General features: G+C 42.5%; 1 protein-coding gene across 1 annotated transcript; it reads right to left on the reverse strand.

Moving 5' to 3' along the window:
* Positions 1-10,326: 10,326 nt before the first annotated feature.
* LOC148009332 (G-type lectin S-receptor-like serine/threonine-protein kinase At2g19130) lies at positions 10,327-13,963 on the reverse strand. The gene is made up of 2 exons (XM_087673552.1): positions 11,366-13,963; positions 10,327-10,760 (listed from the first exon to the last, which is right to left on the reverse strand). The coding sequence occupies exons 1-2, from the start codon at positions 13,620-13,622 to the stop codon at positions 10,546-10,548; spliced, it is 2,472 nt and encodes an 823-aa protein (XP_087529678.1). The 5' UTR covers positions 13,623-13,963; the 3' UTR covers positions 10,327-10,545.
* Between the last annotated feature and the right edge of the window lie 930 nt (positions 13,964-14,893).

Consider the following 14,893-nt stretch of genomic DNA (forward strand, 5'->3'; position numbering starts at 1 on the left):
GCTATCGCCCAGTGCTTCCCAACGCCACCGTTGCATGCTCTACACATCAACTAAAGCATTCACAATTGTTAGAAAATAATAAAATTAAACCGACAAAAGTGAATACCTAGCAATCTTCAGCTACAAAATAAATAATTTTTTTAGAACTCAATCCTAACCTTAATTTATTACGAGTGCGCACTCTAAACTCATAAACCTCTATTAATTTAAATATGTATTTTGCAAAATCACCCGCTATGGAATCACTCACTTGCACATTAAATTAATAAGACACCCGAAAAGGACAGGCGTCCCCATCGACTTTTCGAACAAGGAATCCACCTTGTGTATGAGCCCCGGCAGTAAATAAAATTTTACAGAATCCATCGTGGAATATGCCTCTTGGCATCAACTTGCCATAGCTCAACTGGCTGAATGATGGAGTGCATGCATGCGTACATGTCACACAGACAATCGGACACACGCAATGCACTTAAGAGTGGAGCCTCAAAGCCCGAGTGGCTAGACGCGAATGATTGGCACCGACTCAGGGAGGAGGCTATAGATTCTCCAAGACGTTGGAGACAGCAATGCGGGGCGGCAAGGGCTCGATGAGACTGGAGGCAGGAGTGGTCCATCATCTTGGGAGTGGCAGCCATAGGACATATTTGAAGGACTTTGTAAGTTTTTCTTTTGTTCTGCTTGCTTTTTTTTTTGCAATATTCCTTGTACTGACAATCGTGTTTCTAACAGTTGTATTTTGTTTTCTTTGCAGCACTCCATTACAAACTGTGATCCCACCGGCCTAGAGACTCGATATGCAGAGAGATACGGTCTCATTGCATTGATCGACCGATTGTATAGACGCGGTGGCCGTGTAAGTCACTCATCTTTCTTGTCCGTAGTTGCTAAGTTTAATTAAAATGCATTATTGTATGGTGGATTGATGTGTAATTGTTTCTTTTTTTGCAAAGTCCGTTTGATGCTCCTTTGTGGTGGGACGAGGTTTCGGATGGCAAGGATCTATAGCTCGCCCTTGGATCCCTGGAGTTCACATACTCTTCTTTTTTGGTCACATGATTTGTGTAGGCATTTTCTATATAGTAGCAGTATCTTGCCATGATTGTACCGTCGCTTTCATTACGCGACCATGTATTTATTTCATGTATCAGTGTTATAATTCAAGTACACTTTGCCTTTATTTACACGAGCATTGTACACATTACTGAAACTATTTTGTATGGCCCAAATAAAGCACATAGTGCTATTTCTACTCCGCCACAAAAAAAAAATCCCTATTACCGTCGCTATTAGCGTCGCAATATGCATCACAAAGCGTCGTTACCGATTGTTCTATGGCATCGCTAATACCGACGTTTTTTGCGACGACGGGGGGAAATTTTCTTTATGAACATTTTTGTCGCTTTAAACGTTGGTATAAGGCATGTATCTTGTAGTGACACAAGTGCCACAATTGTTGAAGTTGTGTCTTCAGCATATAGTTAGAAAATCTGCATGAAATTGTCCTTGACAATTTGCATTAGATGTGCTTATTTGAAAGAATGATGGTTGTTTTGATACATGCAGTCAACGTACAACCCTTTTCTCACAATTGTTAGCAGTTTCGGATACAATATATTTCATCTATCTCAAGAGCATTATTTGATCCTATAGTAATATTGGCATAATTTTATCTCAACAGTGTGAAAATAGTAACATGACTGTCGACAAGAATGTTGGTAATAGAGGAGGATTGAAGAACTCAACATAAAGTGTATGCTTGCTTCCCAAATGGAATCAGAGGAGCTCTAGTCATCTTTATTTTTCTCATGTTAGCCATCATCTTTGTCTATCTAGTCTTTGTTTCTTTCTTTGCATTGATTTTGTGAAGAAGTTTATCCTGTATTACCCACGCACTAGTTGCCCAAATCCAAGGATGGACCACAGTTTGATGCTTGAACACGCAAACTGGTTGTTGCAATTGGGATCATAGGCTATTTCTTTCTAATGCAGAGAATTACATTACTATGACCCTGTTTGGCTCATGTGACCTTTCTATTATCACTTAGTAAATCAATGGCCAAACAATCAGATCCTATTTTGGGAATGGTTCTACTCAAAAAGTTATTATTTCTAATTCCTAATAGGTGAAGTATCCAAAATCTGAATGGCTCCCACTAACAAGGTTTTGTTATGCAGAAAGTTTCAACATGAACAGCTTTGTTGACCACGAGTAGTATGTAGAAGACATGATAATTGATTATTGCTTGAATTATCTATTCTCCATATTGTTCAACACATGAAATGACTTTAGATTCCACTAATTTCTTCAGAATGTTACAGTCTATGCTGAACTTGCTGAGGCCTTCACAAGGTCTTCACAACACACACATTTTGGATGATCGACTATCTAGAATAATGGGCTCGCAAAATGTCTTTGCAATCGGCTCATCCTTTGGACTGTGAGGCAAGGTGGGTAGAACTTAATTTCGGGTTTTGATTCTGAGATATGCTACTATAAGAGTGCAATGAACAAAATTGCCAACACTCTTAGGGTGAGGATAAACTAGCGTTTGCAAAGAAAACACAAGGTGTATGAACGACTACATGACTAACAAATAAACTGAACAAAGAAAGGATTGTGAATGAGTGAGAACTCAATGAACAGACAGAGTATATGGAGATATGTGATACAATGGAATGCTCAAGGAGCAGAGGACTTCCCAACACCATTATTCTCCGAGAGTGGGTTGAGAGAGGCTGGACAATCATGTCATACTTTGATGGATCTTGAATGCAACAAACCATCAAAACTGGATGCTTAATCTAATATGCAAAAGTAAGGATGCAGGGCATGATTTAAAATGGAAACAGTGATCAGCCTATGGACCCCTTTTGTAGAACTTTTGAGCCAGTTGCCCTGCCAAACTTTCAAGTTTCATGTGTTTAATAAGTTTTATCTAGAATTTGCTTTGGGAACTTGCCATTTCCATTATAGTTTTATTTTTCCTTTCTAGTAACCCATTTTGTTTAGGAGTATAGGGGATGGAAAATTGCCTTTGGATGCCTTCTCCTTCAAAGTCCATTAAAGTGTTCATTGACAAACTCCTTCCCATTGACAATTTCTTACATTTTCAAACTTTTGTTATTGTGATTCTTCAATAAAGTACACTACTCTTCAAATTTGGTGAAGGCTTATTTTGCATTAAAATATCTCTACACCAGTTTATCTTTTTAAAGCTCTACACATGTGGTGTGTAGGACTCTCTGAGGGAGTTACATAACTACTTTACGTCTCACTACTTTTCCAAAGTTCCACATTAGTAGGGCAGGCTAACTTTGACCCCAAATTTTTACTTTTTTCTCCCTCTCAAAAAGTAGTTTTTTCTATTTGGAAAGGTTACTCACCATATTTTATGATTATCTAAGTATTTTTCATGCTCTATTTTGCCCTCCACTCCTTCTAAACCAATATTACACTAAGAAAATCAATCTACACGAGTTCCTCTCCTACAAAGAAAAATAAAGTGCTTAACTTAGAAGAAAAAATGAAGCAAAACAAAGATCGTCTCCAAAGAAACAAGAAATGGCAGAGGAAGTGCAAAGAAAATCCTCCTTGGCGGAGGAGAATGCATCATTGAAAGTAGCTCTCAATCAAGTGGAGAAAGACAAGAACATTCTATAAGTGAAGTTATAAAGACACAAGCAAACTCCCATGGGCTACAAGGAAAGAAAATGGCGATTGCTATCAATGTTATCTCTATCAATAAATGTTGGAGCCCGAACGAGATGCGCGCAAGTATTAAGGTTACTAGTACCCCATTAGTAGACTATCTTGATTTACTATGTACCTTGATGTTGTCTAGGTTTCTTTTTCAATAACTTTTTTAATGATGTTGGAGGCCAAGGTGAGGCTCTGACATGACAGTTCAAGCTTAGATTTAGCCTTGAGTAAATAAATCCAAGTCATTTTGGTAAAATCATCTATAATCAACAGGAAATATTTATGACCACCAAGAGAATGAAGATCAATAGATCCACAAATATCCATGTGAAGAAGACCCAATGCTTCTATAGTACAATAAGGTATTGACTTTTTCAAAGTGATTGTATCCACAAAGGATTCCCCAAGAGGGTGGAAGCTTTGCGAGGAGTTGTAGAGATAGTTCTCTATCAGCGAGAACAATTCCAATTGCTGCCATTTTATATTTTAGAGAAGTAAACTTTGCAATCTTGTCTTGAATAGACTCACGTTCATTAAACTTTAGTTCTTCAAACTGCATTTGCAAATGAATTAACAATTGATCAAATGACCATTCATGCCTTGCATGTATAGCATCGCAGAGTTGCTTTGAAGTTTCCTTAGATCCAAACTGTGTTGCCACCTGATCCTTCATGTCCCAAGCCTCTTGCTCAGGTGTGGGATCCTCTTTCTTTTGCACCATCAGTCTGGGACCCAATTGGAGAAGCAGGAGGAGGTCTTGATCTGTTTCCCGTTGGAACACGAACCAAACTCGAGATTGCTCACACAGGAAGATAGTGCAGAGATTAAATTGATATAAGATGTTACAGCTGATTAAGATTAAGACGAATGCACAGTGACAAGTTGATGTGCCGAGAGGTTTATGTGCAGATTCTTCAGACATATACAAGGATCAAATCATGCCAACTCACTAAGAGAAAGGAACATGGCGGTCCACCGTCAGATAGTGGATAGAAGGTTAATAAACTCCTAGAGGTTGAACAAATCAAGGATACACTCCACTTTGCAAGACCAAAAGGGAGATAGTTGGATCCATCCAAATGCTCTTTCTTGGTGAGTGAAGGCAGAATAGGCACTTGCACAGAGGTTTGGTGCCATTATGGCTAAGAAAGATCCTTCACTAGGAGCCCTCATGGAAATGAAGAGACTTGTTGCATATTCTCTCACACTCATCATCATTCATGAGAACATTCTATAGATCGCATTTCACCATTGTCATATTTTCGGCATTTCTCTCTCTGTGTGCTAGCATTTCTGTACAAGGTCTCCATGCATTGTTGAGGGCAACATTGACAGACCCCATCCTACTACATTTGAACCAACCAGATGCCTACTGCAAGACCCCTGTGTGGATCCTAGCCCACTAGGGCGGTTAAAGGGTTCTATAAATAGGACTCTAGGCTCATTTGTGCTCTCACAATGGGCTGATATTAACAATTGTACCAACTTAGGTCTGGAATTCATGCATGTGCCCTAAAACTTAATGGTCATAACTTCCCTCTAGACTAAGCTTCTATAGAAACTCCTTCTATAAATGGGTAACACATAGTTGGTCTTACAATATAATGAAATACAAGCCTTCTCTTTTGCAAGCTTGGTATTTTACAAAATGGAGTTATACTTGTTCATCTCACAAGATGTCACACAAATGAGTCACAAGATATTTATAGAACTCAATTGCTCTAGTGGGCCAGGATATTGGAGATCCTAGATGGACTTCCGCAACATTGGTCATTGATCACCACTGACCATTTGGCCACTAGGTGTAAATGTGTCCTAAAAGTTAGGGCATTTAAAGGGTCTTGTAGTTTGAGTGGCAAGTGCATCATAGCCCACTAGGTGGTTAAGGAGTTCTATAAATAGGAGAGGCTCATTTGTGCAACATCTCTTGCTAGATCCACTCTTGGGCTCTAGACCCTAAGTTGCTCTATCCACATACTGGGATGGTGCAAGCTGATGGCATGGGACATTGGCCCTTGGAATGAGAGCTTGGCTAGACATGCTAGTGGTTTGAGGTTTGGGGGTGAGCCCATTTGGCTCTACGGTTGGGAGGTGAGTTTGATGTCCATGTTTATGTATCTTTCTACATTTTTATGGCTTGTGCCATGTCATCTATGCATGTTGGAGATCTGCTAGGGCATTTCACTTACTACCTACATTGGGATACTCATCCACAATCCATTGGTGAGAACTGGCCTACCAACAAACTGATGCCCAACAAGACAGGCTCTCTTTGGTTTTTTGTTTTGCGCGGTGTGTTGGGTGGGTTTGGTTCTTGCTGATTCTTCGTTTGGAGGGAGGGAGCTGGCTGACTATTGTACTCTTTGATTGTCGTGGTGGATTCTTGTTCTTGTTTACAATTTGTATATTGTCTCTTTCAGTATTTTGTTGTTGTTTATTGGTTTTCTACAATGGGATCATTGTGGATTCTTGCCTCATTTACAATTTGTATATTGCCTCTTTCAGTGTTTTGCTGTTGTTTGTTACTCTATGATTAACATAGTGGATTCTTGTTCTCGTTTACAATTAGTACAATTTCCTTTTGAGTGGTTTGCTGTTGTTTATTGCTCTTTCAAAATGGTGGATTCTTGTTCTCCTTTATTTGTACTTTCAGTGTTTTGCTGTTGTTTATTACTCTTTGATCATCACACTGGATTCCTGTTCTTGTTACAATTTGTACATTGTCTCTTTCAGTGTTTTGCTGTTGTTTATTACTCTTTGATCATCACACTGGATTCCTGTTATTGTTACAATTTGTACATTGTCTCTTTCAGTGTTTTGCTGTTGTTTATTGCTCTTCTAAAATGGTATCAGATGTTTGGATTGTTGCACATCATCTACCATTGATAGAGTCTATTAACCTTGGCATGTATGCATTTGGCTGTTTGGCTGTTTCTTAACATTCCATCACTCAAAGCATTTGTTGCTTTTGTCTACATTGATTTGGCTTGATGCGTTGTTGATGTTGCTTGTGTTTTCCCCCCCCATCTTTCATTGATTTCATGTTGGTTTTTGCCTAGGTGCTTATTTCCAACCCTAGTGTTTTGTCCTCACATTTTGGGGCTGGCATTAATCTTGTTGTAGGTTCTTATGCGATCTTTCATATGTTGAGCCCTTTTGAGTTTTGTTCATGTGAGTACCACTTTTTGTTTGGTGCAGTCCTGAGATTTTTGCAGGTGTGTTTGTACTCTCTTTGCTACTCTCTCCAACTGATTTAATGTACAAGTTCTTCCCTTTTGTTTGCTTCATTATGATCTTGTTGGTGCTCTTGTGATTGAGAGATTCGTTATTCTAACATATCTCATGGAGGTATGGTTAAGCGATGGTTCTGACTAGTGCTTCTTAGAATGGATGTAGATTTACATGTCACCAAGATTCCCACCTCCAAAGGACGGCAAAACTCTCTGCAACCTGCAACTCTCATGTATCACCTAGGAAACATTCACCAGAAGTCTTTTCAAAAGCAGTGGCTTTGGCCATGTGATTGAGAGATTCATTATTCTAACATATCTCATGGAGGTGTGGTTAAGCGATGGTTCTGACTAGTGCTTCTTAGAATGGATGTAGATTTACATGTCACCAAGATTCCAACCTCCAAAGCAAGGCAAAACTCTCTGCAACCTGCAACTCTCATGTATAACCTAGGAAACATTCACCACTGGGCTTATCCTTCAAACATATCTCATGGAGGTGTGGTTAAGCGATGGTTCTTACTAGTGCTTCTTTGAATGGATGTAGATTTACATGTCACCAAGATTCCCACCTCCAAAGGAAATCAACCTCCAAAGGAAGGCAAAACTCTCTGCAACCTGCAACTCTCATGTATCACCTAGGAAACATTCACCACTGGGCTTCTCCCTTGAAGGATCAAGGATGAGAGTGTTGATGGTAGATGCATAGGTGCTTTGCTACTCTCTTCAACTGATGTAATGTACAGGTTCTTTCCTTTTGTTTGCTTCATTATGATCTTGTTGGTGCTCTTGTGATTGAGAGACCCATTATTCTAACACATCTCATGGAGGTGTGGTTAAGTGATGATTCTGACTAGTGCTTCTTGGAATGGATGTAGATTTACATGTCACCAAGATTCCCACCTCCAAAGGAAGGCAGAACTTTCTGCAACCTCCAACTCTCATGTATCACCTAGCAAACATTCACCAGAAGTCTTTTCAAAAGCAGTGGCTTTGGCCATGTGATTGAGAGATTCATTATTCTAACATATCTCATGGAGGTGTGGTTAAGCGATGGTTCTGACTAGTGCTTCTTAGAATGGATGTAGATTTACATGTCACCAAGATTCCCACCTCCAAAGGGAGACAAAACTCTCTGCAACCTGCGACTCTCATGTATGACCTAGGAAACATTCACCACTGGGCTTCTCCCTTGAAGGATCAATTCAATCTCATGGAGGTGTGGTTAAGTGATGGTTCTGACTAGTATGCAACTCTCATGTATCACCTAGGAAACATTCACCACTGGGATTCTCCCTTGAAGGATCAAGGATGATGCGGAGGTGCAGGCAGAGGCCAGGGAGGGGACAGAGGTAGAGGCGGAGAAGGAGGTGGAGGCTGAAGAGGGCAACACCATGGTGAGAAGCTTGTATCTGAGGGGTCATATGCTAGCAGGACATGGGCCCCTCTCTTGAGACCTTGCTCTGGATTGGGGTTTACTGTTTGCTGGTCTTGATGTCTCACCCTTGCCATGACAATGCTGTAACTTTGGTGAATCCATCATCATCCATCCTAGGGTGGGGTCCAAACAATCTCTTTCTGGGTGGGCTTAACCCAAACCATGTGCACTTTGTGGCTCGGGTGTCGAAATTCATGACACCAGAGGGACTGGTTTGGCTGCCTAGTGACTAATGACTTGCTGGTAAACCGCCTCTTTCCTTGCCAGTTTCTCAATGGTGATGGAGATCCTCTTGGTGGTCGAGACTACCATGTAAACCTTCAGAAACCATGCACTAGTCACTGGATCTGCAAATGAGGCTGGTAAAACAGTCCTGAACACAGAACAGGTGGGCTAAGTCCTCTCATAAGTGGTGAAACTCAACTGGTGGTGAAATTTCACAGCCAGTCCTAGGAAAATGAGGCGAGTGGTGTACAGAGGAGGGCCAAAAGCTCGAGATGGTGAAACCAATGTACCATACATCCATGTAAATAACTGCCCCCCTAGGAGACCATTGGGCAACTATTTAGTAACTCTTGCATGGCCTCCATCAAGGTATGACAAACCATGAAAATATCCTGCCCCATCAAAGTGGCCTTGGCAATGCTTGAGGACTTGATGCATAGATCGGTGGAAGCCAATTCCGAAGGTTAGCGCAGGAGGTGGGGTGTCTAACAACCCATTGAAGACCACCATCTCCTTGTACTCTTCCATGGCCCCAATTGCCAAAGCTGCTCCTCAAATATTTGACTCGGGTGGAACCCCAGATTGTGCCACCATCGGACCAGAGGCACCCATTCCGTTGAGAGGCGATCCCATGCCAAGAGCCGGCTAGCAGCCATTATTGCAGAAAAGATCCAAGGTAATGCAGCCAAAGGTGAAAGGGACATGGGGGAGGTGGTTGTGGACTGAAACAGGGAGGTGAGGGTGGTGAAAGAAGGGTGGCTATGGGGAAGGCTGGCTGGCAAGGAAGCAGGATGAAAGAGGGGCTCACGGAGAAAGTGGCTCTCAGAAGCAGTGCCCAACACAGCAGTGCAGCAGATCAGCAAGCACGAGGGAGGCTGTGGGAGAAGGGCTGACAAAGCGTGAGGCATGGGGCAAGAGGGAGGTGGAGGCACAGGACTGAAGCTGCATATCATACCAAGCAGGTTGGGCGATGGGGGAGCTTCAGGAAAGGGAGAAGAAGGGCGTGAGGGGAGGTGCCAGCTGAGTGCTGGCAAGTGTCAAGTTGGTGGTGATGACAGGCTTCACAACATTCACACTGACGGATGGTCAAAAATGAAATATATCTCAGTGTCTGCTTTGAACATCGACGTGAGGTTTGAGGATTGCAAAAGATGGAGTGCGTACAATGCTGGAGGTCCAGTAGAGGCAGGCCTGTGTCAGGTATGATGTAGGTGGTCTGCCATGTGTTGCTGTGAGGTCTGAATGGAGCTGCTTTCAGCAACTTTTTTGTTCTTTATGGCAATGTGAATACATTTTCAACGTACTGTGTCTATGATTTGCATTGTTTTGTCAACGCCACATTCTTATATATGAAGATGTTAAGAGAAAGGAGTTCAAGTTAAAACAAAACACAGTCTATACTCATTACTGTGGTTATATTTCCCAAAGTTCTCTGAGGAATTTCACAAGTCAAAACCTTGTCGATCAAAGCTCTTCTTTTTCTTGTATCACATAATGGCAAAAGAATTGGCTACGTTAAAACAGGAACAGCATGGATCACCCTTATCCAAGAATGGAGAAATTGATATGCCTTTTTCACTGAGCTAGCAGCATAGAAGGGAATTGCCATTTTAGCAAGCATTGATCTGAGCAATGTGCATGATTCTCTCTCTCTCTCTCTCTCTCTCTCTCTCTCTCTCTCTCTCTCTCTCACACACACACACACACACAAAAAAGCCATGTTCAAATAGCTTACACCAGTGAGAAATGGCTGTTAGAAGGTTTGTCCATCACCCTATGCATTATCTTGGTCCCAGCATATTGTTTTCATCACTGTGTACAAATATTTAAATACCATTTTGTTCTGATTTGATAAGCGTATATTGCTCACTATAAAGTGTGAATGAATGCTTATACATTCTATACAATGGAAAACAAATTCCCTTCCTGTGTATATGGAGATGAAGAATCTAGATTGATGAGGAAATAGGAGGGGCACCCTGAACAAAGCTTTCCACGTCTATCAAGCTCTGTAATGATGTAGGTACAGGTGGTGGGGTGATTGAGATGCTTCCCTCTAGAACTTGGACTACCTTGCCCATCGAAGGCCGCAAATCTTCATTATCTTGAATGCACCAGACTGCAGAATAGACCATTCGTTGCAGCTCATCCGCATTGAAATCACCTGTTGAGGTGTATGAAAAGCTTGACTTATAAGCTCACGTGAGACATACATGGAGTACACTGATGTGAAGTAAAAATAGAAATATAGCTTGTAGAAAAAGATGTGTAAACTATTGTGATACTGTAACGTGTGCTCTGCTTGGCTCTGGTTCCCTCCCCTCTTATGTGTGTGTGTGTGTGTGTAAGCTTTCTCCTCCATTGCCAGATTTCCCTCTCTTTATTGCCTGGACCAAGTTTTAGGTTGTGGTCTATCTACAGTGCACAAAACCTATTGATTTTTCTCAAGGCTTGTTCTCCCTTCCCTGGTATACATCAGATGTTCTCTTATTGTTTCGCTCTTGACAGTGACATGTCTCTCGTTGAGACATCTATGTATTAAAACATTTTTCGTTGAAACAAGAATTCCATGAAAAAAATGTGTGTGCCCGTCTGTGTGTGCACCTTTGCTTGTGCATGCACATTCATGCATGTGTGAATGTGGAATGCATCAGGATAATGATCCCTAGATGAAGGTTGAATTATGTTTTTCAGCACATTTGGCACCTATGTAGAGGTTCCCATACACAAAGTCAAACAAGAAGAGCAAGATGGAGGGGTCTGTATTACCTTGGAGGCGAGGGTCAACAAGACATGTGAGGTCAGTGTTGGATTGGTGGATGAGCTGCGCAGCAAAGATGGGAAAGAAGACAGTCTGCTGATGGGGGTTAGTAGGCGTGGTGGCCATAGTGGGTCCATGGTCCACATATTGGATATTGCGGCGGCCACTTACAAGCTCCAGGAGGGTCATGCCAAAGCTGTAAACATCGGCCTTGGAGGTGATGGGAAGCCCTGCAATCCATTCAGGGGCCAGGTAGCCTCGTGTCCCGCGCAGCGTTGTCAACACGCGGCTGAACTCATGTCCTATCAGCTTTGCCAGCCCAAAGTCTGCCACCTTGGCATTGAACTCTCTATCCAGCAGAATATTCTCAGGTTTGATGTCACAGTGGATTATGCATTCCCTGCATGACTCATGCAGGTATGCCAGGCCCCTGGCAGCACCGAGTGCCACATGGAAGCGCTGTTGCCAGCTCAGTAGCAGTGGTGGTGGTAATGCTAGCTCAGCATTCGAGCCATCTTCCCTCCCAGCAAAGAGGGCCCCACCCAGTGAACCATTCTCTGCCATCTCGTACACCAGAAGCCTCTGCTTCCCCTCTGAGCAGAAGCCCAGCAGCCTCACCAGGTTCACATGCTGTATCGTCCCTATGGTCCTTACTTCAGCTCGGAATTGCTTCTCCCCTTCATCCAGCCTCTGCAGCTTCTTCACAGCCACCGACAAACTGTCCCCACCCCCAGTCACACTCCCAACCACCCCCTTGTACACTGCCCCAAAGCCCCCACTCCCCAACTTGTCCCGAAAATTCTTTGTTGCTGCCTGCAGCTCTGCATACGTGAAAGCTCTCAACCCTGCTTCCCCATTAGCCCTTTGCCTCCTCTTTCTCTTCGCCATCACATATCCAACTATCAAAGCACCTGCTGCCACGATAGCTGCCCCTGCTCCTACAGCAGCACCAATTGCCTTCCCACTCAAAGACCTTTTGCTGGAATGGTCGCTGGCAGGCATGTCCTTTGCAGAAACCCGAATGTAAAAAGTGCCAGTTGCAGTAGAGCTTTGCCTTCCATTGAACAAATTACCTACAAAAGTTGAGCAATTCCCACTGCTCCCTTCATAATAGAAGGAGGAGCACGAGCAGTTCTTTAAGCACAGATTCTGGCATTCTCCTTTACCCTCCACCTGCAATGAGCTTGCAGAATCCATGTCAAACAAGGTCCCATTGAGAGCATAAAACTCATCATTGCTTATGCCCAAACTGCAGTTTAGAGGAGAAGCTCTTTCACACCCATGGATGGACACTTGTGGGGTAGAGTCATCCCACTCTGCTTTATTGACTGGTTGAAAGCCAAAATCTGGGCATTTGCAGTTGGGCTCAGATAAACTGTTGCATATGCCGTTTATTCCACACGCCCCAATAACATTACAAGGGTCCTTCGGCTGATTCCAATAGACATTCCACCCCTTCCCTGGCACGTAACTTGACTGCCTGATTTGTCCGCTAGAAGTCATTACGAACCTTGAAACATTGAAATTGATGCCCACACCAGGCTTAACATACCAAGTAAACCCAGAATCATTCAAGGTAAAATTGTATATCCAATTGGCGGTCATTTCTTGCACATTGGAAAAAATTTGTCCATTCCAGTCACCGCTCGACCAATATTGTCTGGAGTCATTGTAAATTGAGACGAAATCAAGCTTGGAATCGCCCATTTGCAGTGCATAAGGACCAAATGATGGATCATTTGGAGTTAGCCATGACCGGATTTGCTTACCTGAGCCTAGGCTCATAGTGGGCAGCCATGTATCTCCTGGCTCATCAAAAGTCTGCCACATTATAGTAGAGTTAGAGCTCATCAACACGAAATTGCCCGTATCCATCAATCTGGCGGAGGATATATTTTTGAAGTTAGATCCTTTAGTCCAGACTACACGGCTGCTATCTGTGAGACTCAACCCACCCTCTGCTGAAAGGCCAAAAGTGGCGGCTTGGGTGACCGGCTCCTCCCTGTTGGCCACCCACACTGCGGTGAAAGGGTTTACACTGGCATACCATATGCCCAAATACATGGAAGAGGAGCCAGTTGATAGTGAGAATAGGCCTAGTGCAAACATTCCATCTGCAGAGATAATAGTCTGAGAGCCTGATAAGGAACCGCCCAAAGCAATAGTACTACTCGCAGCTGCAGCTGCAGGGCAAGCTATTTGCGAGAGGATGCTAACAATGATGCAAAATTGGAAGCCAACTGTGGAGAAGGGAGGAAAACCCATTTCCCTGGAGAGAGTGTGGGTGAAGCTGCAGAAGGGTATATGCTCCCTCAGAATCTGTTCACAATTGCAGGGTGGAGGAAATCAACGAGGTTTATTATATATCTGGAGAGACACCAATCAAGATGGAAGGGTTGCTGACCTCATGAGAAGAAAGAAAGCAGGTGTGTTAGACTCGGTAAGACTCGACTCGAGTTGGAAGAGGGAAGGGGAAACCCATGACTGTCATGAAAATGAAAAAGAAAGAGGGAAGGGAAATAGAGAGGCGGGGGAGATAAGGAAAGAAATTATGTATTCGAGAACCCAGAAAGCCATCCAAGTTTCAACCCATCCAAATCCGCCAGTCTGTAGTGCCGCATCTCATGGCAATCCCATCATCCATGGGCTTCCTTGTGTCATCTCTTTTCCAAAAAGACAGGTTTGGTCATCTCGTGTAATTCCTTTTCAACCCGCTACCCCTTTTCAACCCATTCAGACGCGTTTCAGGGGCCTTTTGCCTGCCAGGTCAAACTGGCCCTCTCAGACTGTCTCCATGTCATGATACATAATCATAATCATAATATAATTATAATTATAATGACCATCTATAAAGATCGAACTAAACTTCTAGAAAACCTAACAAGGGCTGCTTCAATGCAACCATATGGAGGTCTTGAAATAGCACTAGAAGCTAGCATTTTGAATTAACCAGTTTGATACTAAGTAACCTAAATTGTTACTTAGATGTTGGCAATTCTTAGTTTTTGGAAAAGAGATTTAAATAAAGTGATTATTTTGGTGTTTAAGACTACCTGGCTAAGGATCAATACATTGTATATAGAGAGAGAGTTCCAAAATCCTATTCTAGCCTCTTTTCGTCAGTCAGAAAGAAAAAACATGTCTGTGGGATGGCTGCCAAAGCCCACAATACCCCCTTCTCGATTTTAAAACCTTGAATCCATAATTCAAGGCCTAAACTTGATGGTTCTTGTGCTTGTTTTTTGGCTATTTTGCCCATTGAAACAAGTAAAAGAATGTGACATTTGTTAGACAACATGTCTTATTTGTCAAATGTTTGGTTGACAACTTACAAAGTGGATGTTTGTCACCGTGTATAAACTAGCTTATCACTTGGCATGTAACTAGCCTAAAGATTAGCTTTTGCGAGATCTCTCAAGGGATATTCGCAAGTCAAACATTAAGAGGGTCCCTTTGACAATCAAGTATAGAGATGTAACCCACATACATCTAGTTGATAGTTGCTATATAGGAGGGTGCAATAAATTGTGTTCAAA

The sequence above is a fragment of the Lygodium microphyllum genome, unplaced genomic scaffold, assembly GCF_053477565.2.
Source record: "Lygodium microphyllum isolate KBCC unplaced genomic scaffold, Lygodium_microphyllum_v1.1.10 scaffold_31, whole genome shotgun sequence".
In the NCBI taxonomy this organism is placed as follows: Eukaryota; Viridiplantae; Streptophyta; class Polypodiopsida; order Schizaeales; family Lygodiaceae; genus Lygodium; species Lygodium microphyllum.

Excerpts from the sequence above, each read along its gene's own strand:
- LOC148009332 (XM_087673552.1), bottom strand. The coding sequence starts at position 13,622 with ATGGGTTTTCCTCCCTTCTCCACAGTTGGCTTCCAATTTTGCATCATT. Across the intron at positions 10,761-11,365 it reads TGTTGACCCTCGCCTCCAAG|GTGATTTCAATGCGGATGAG; the intron begins GTAATACAGACC and ends ACACCTCAACAG.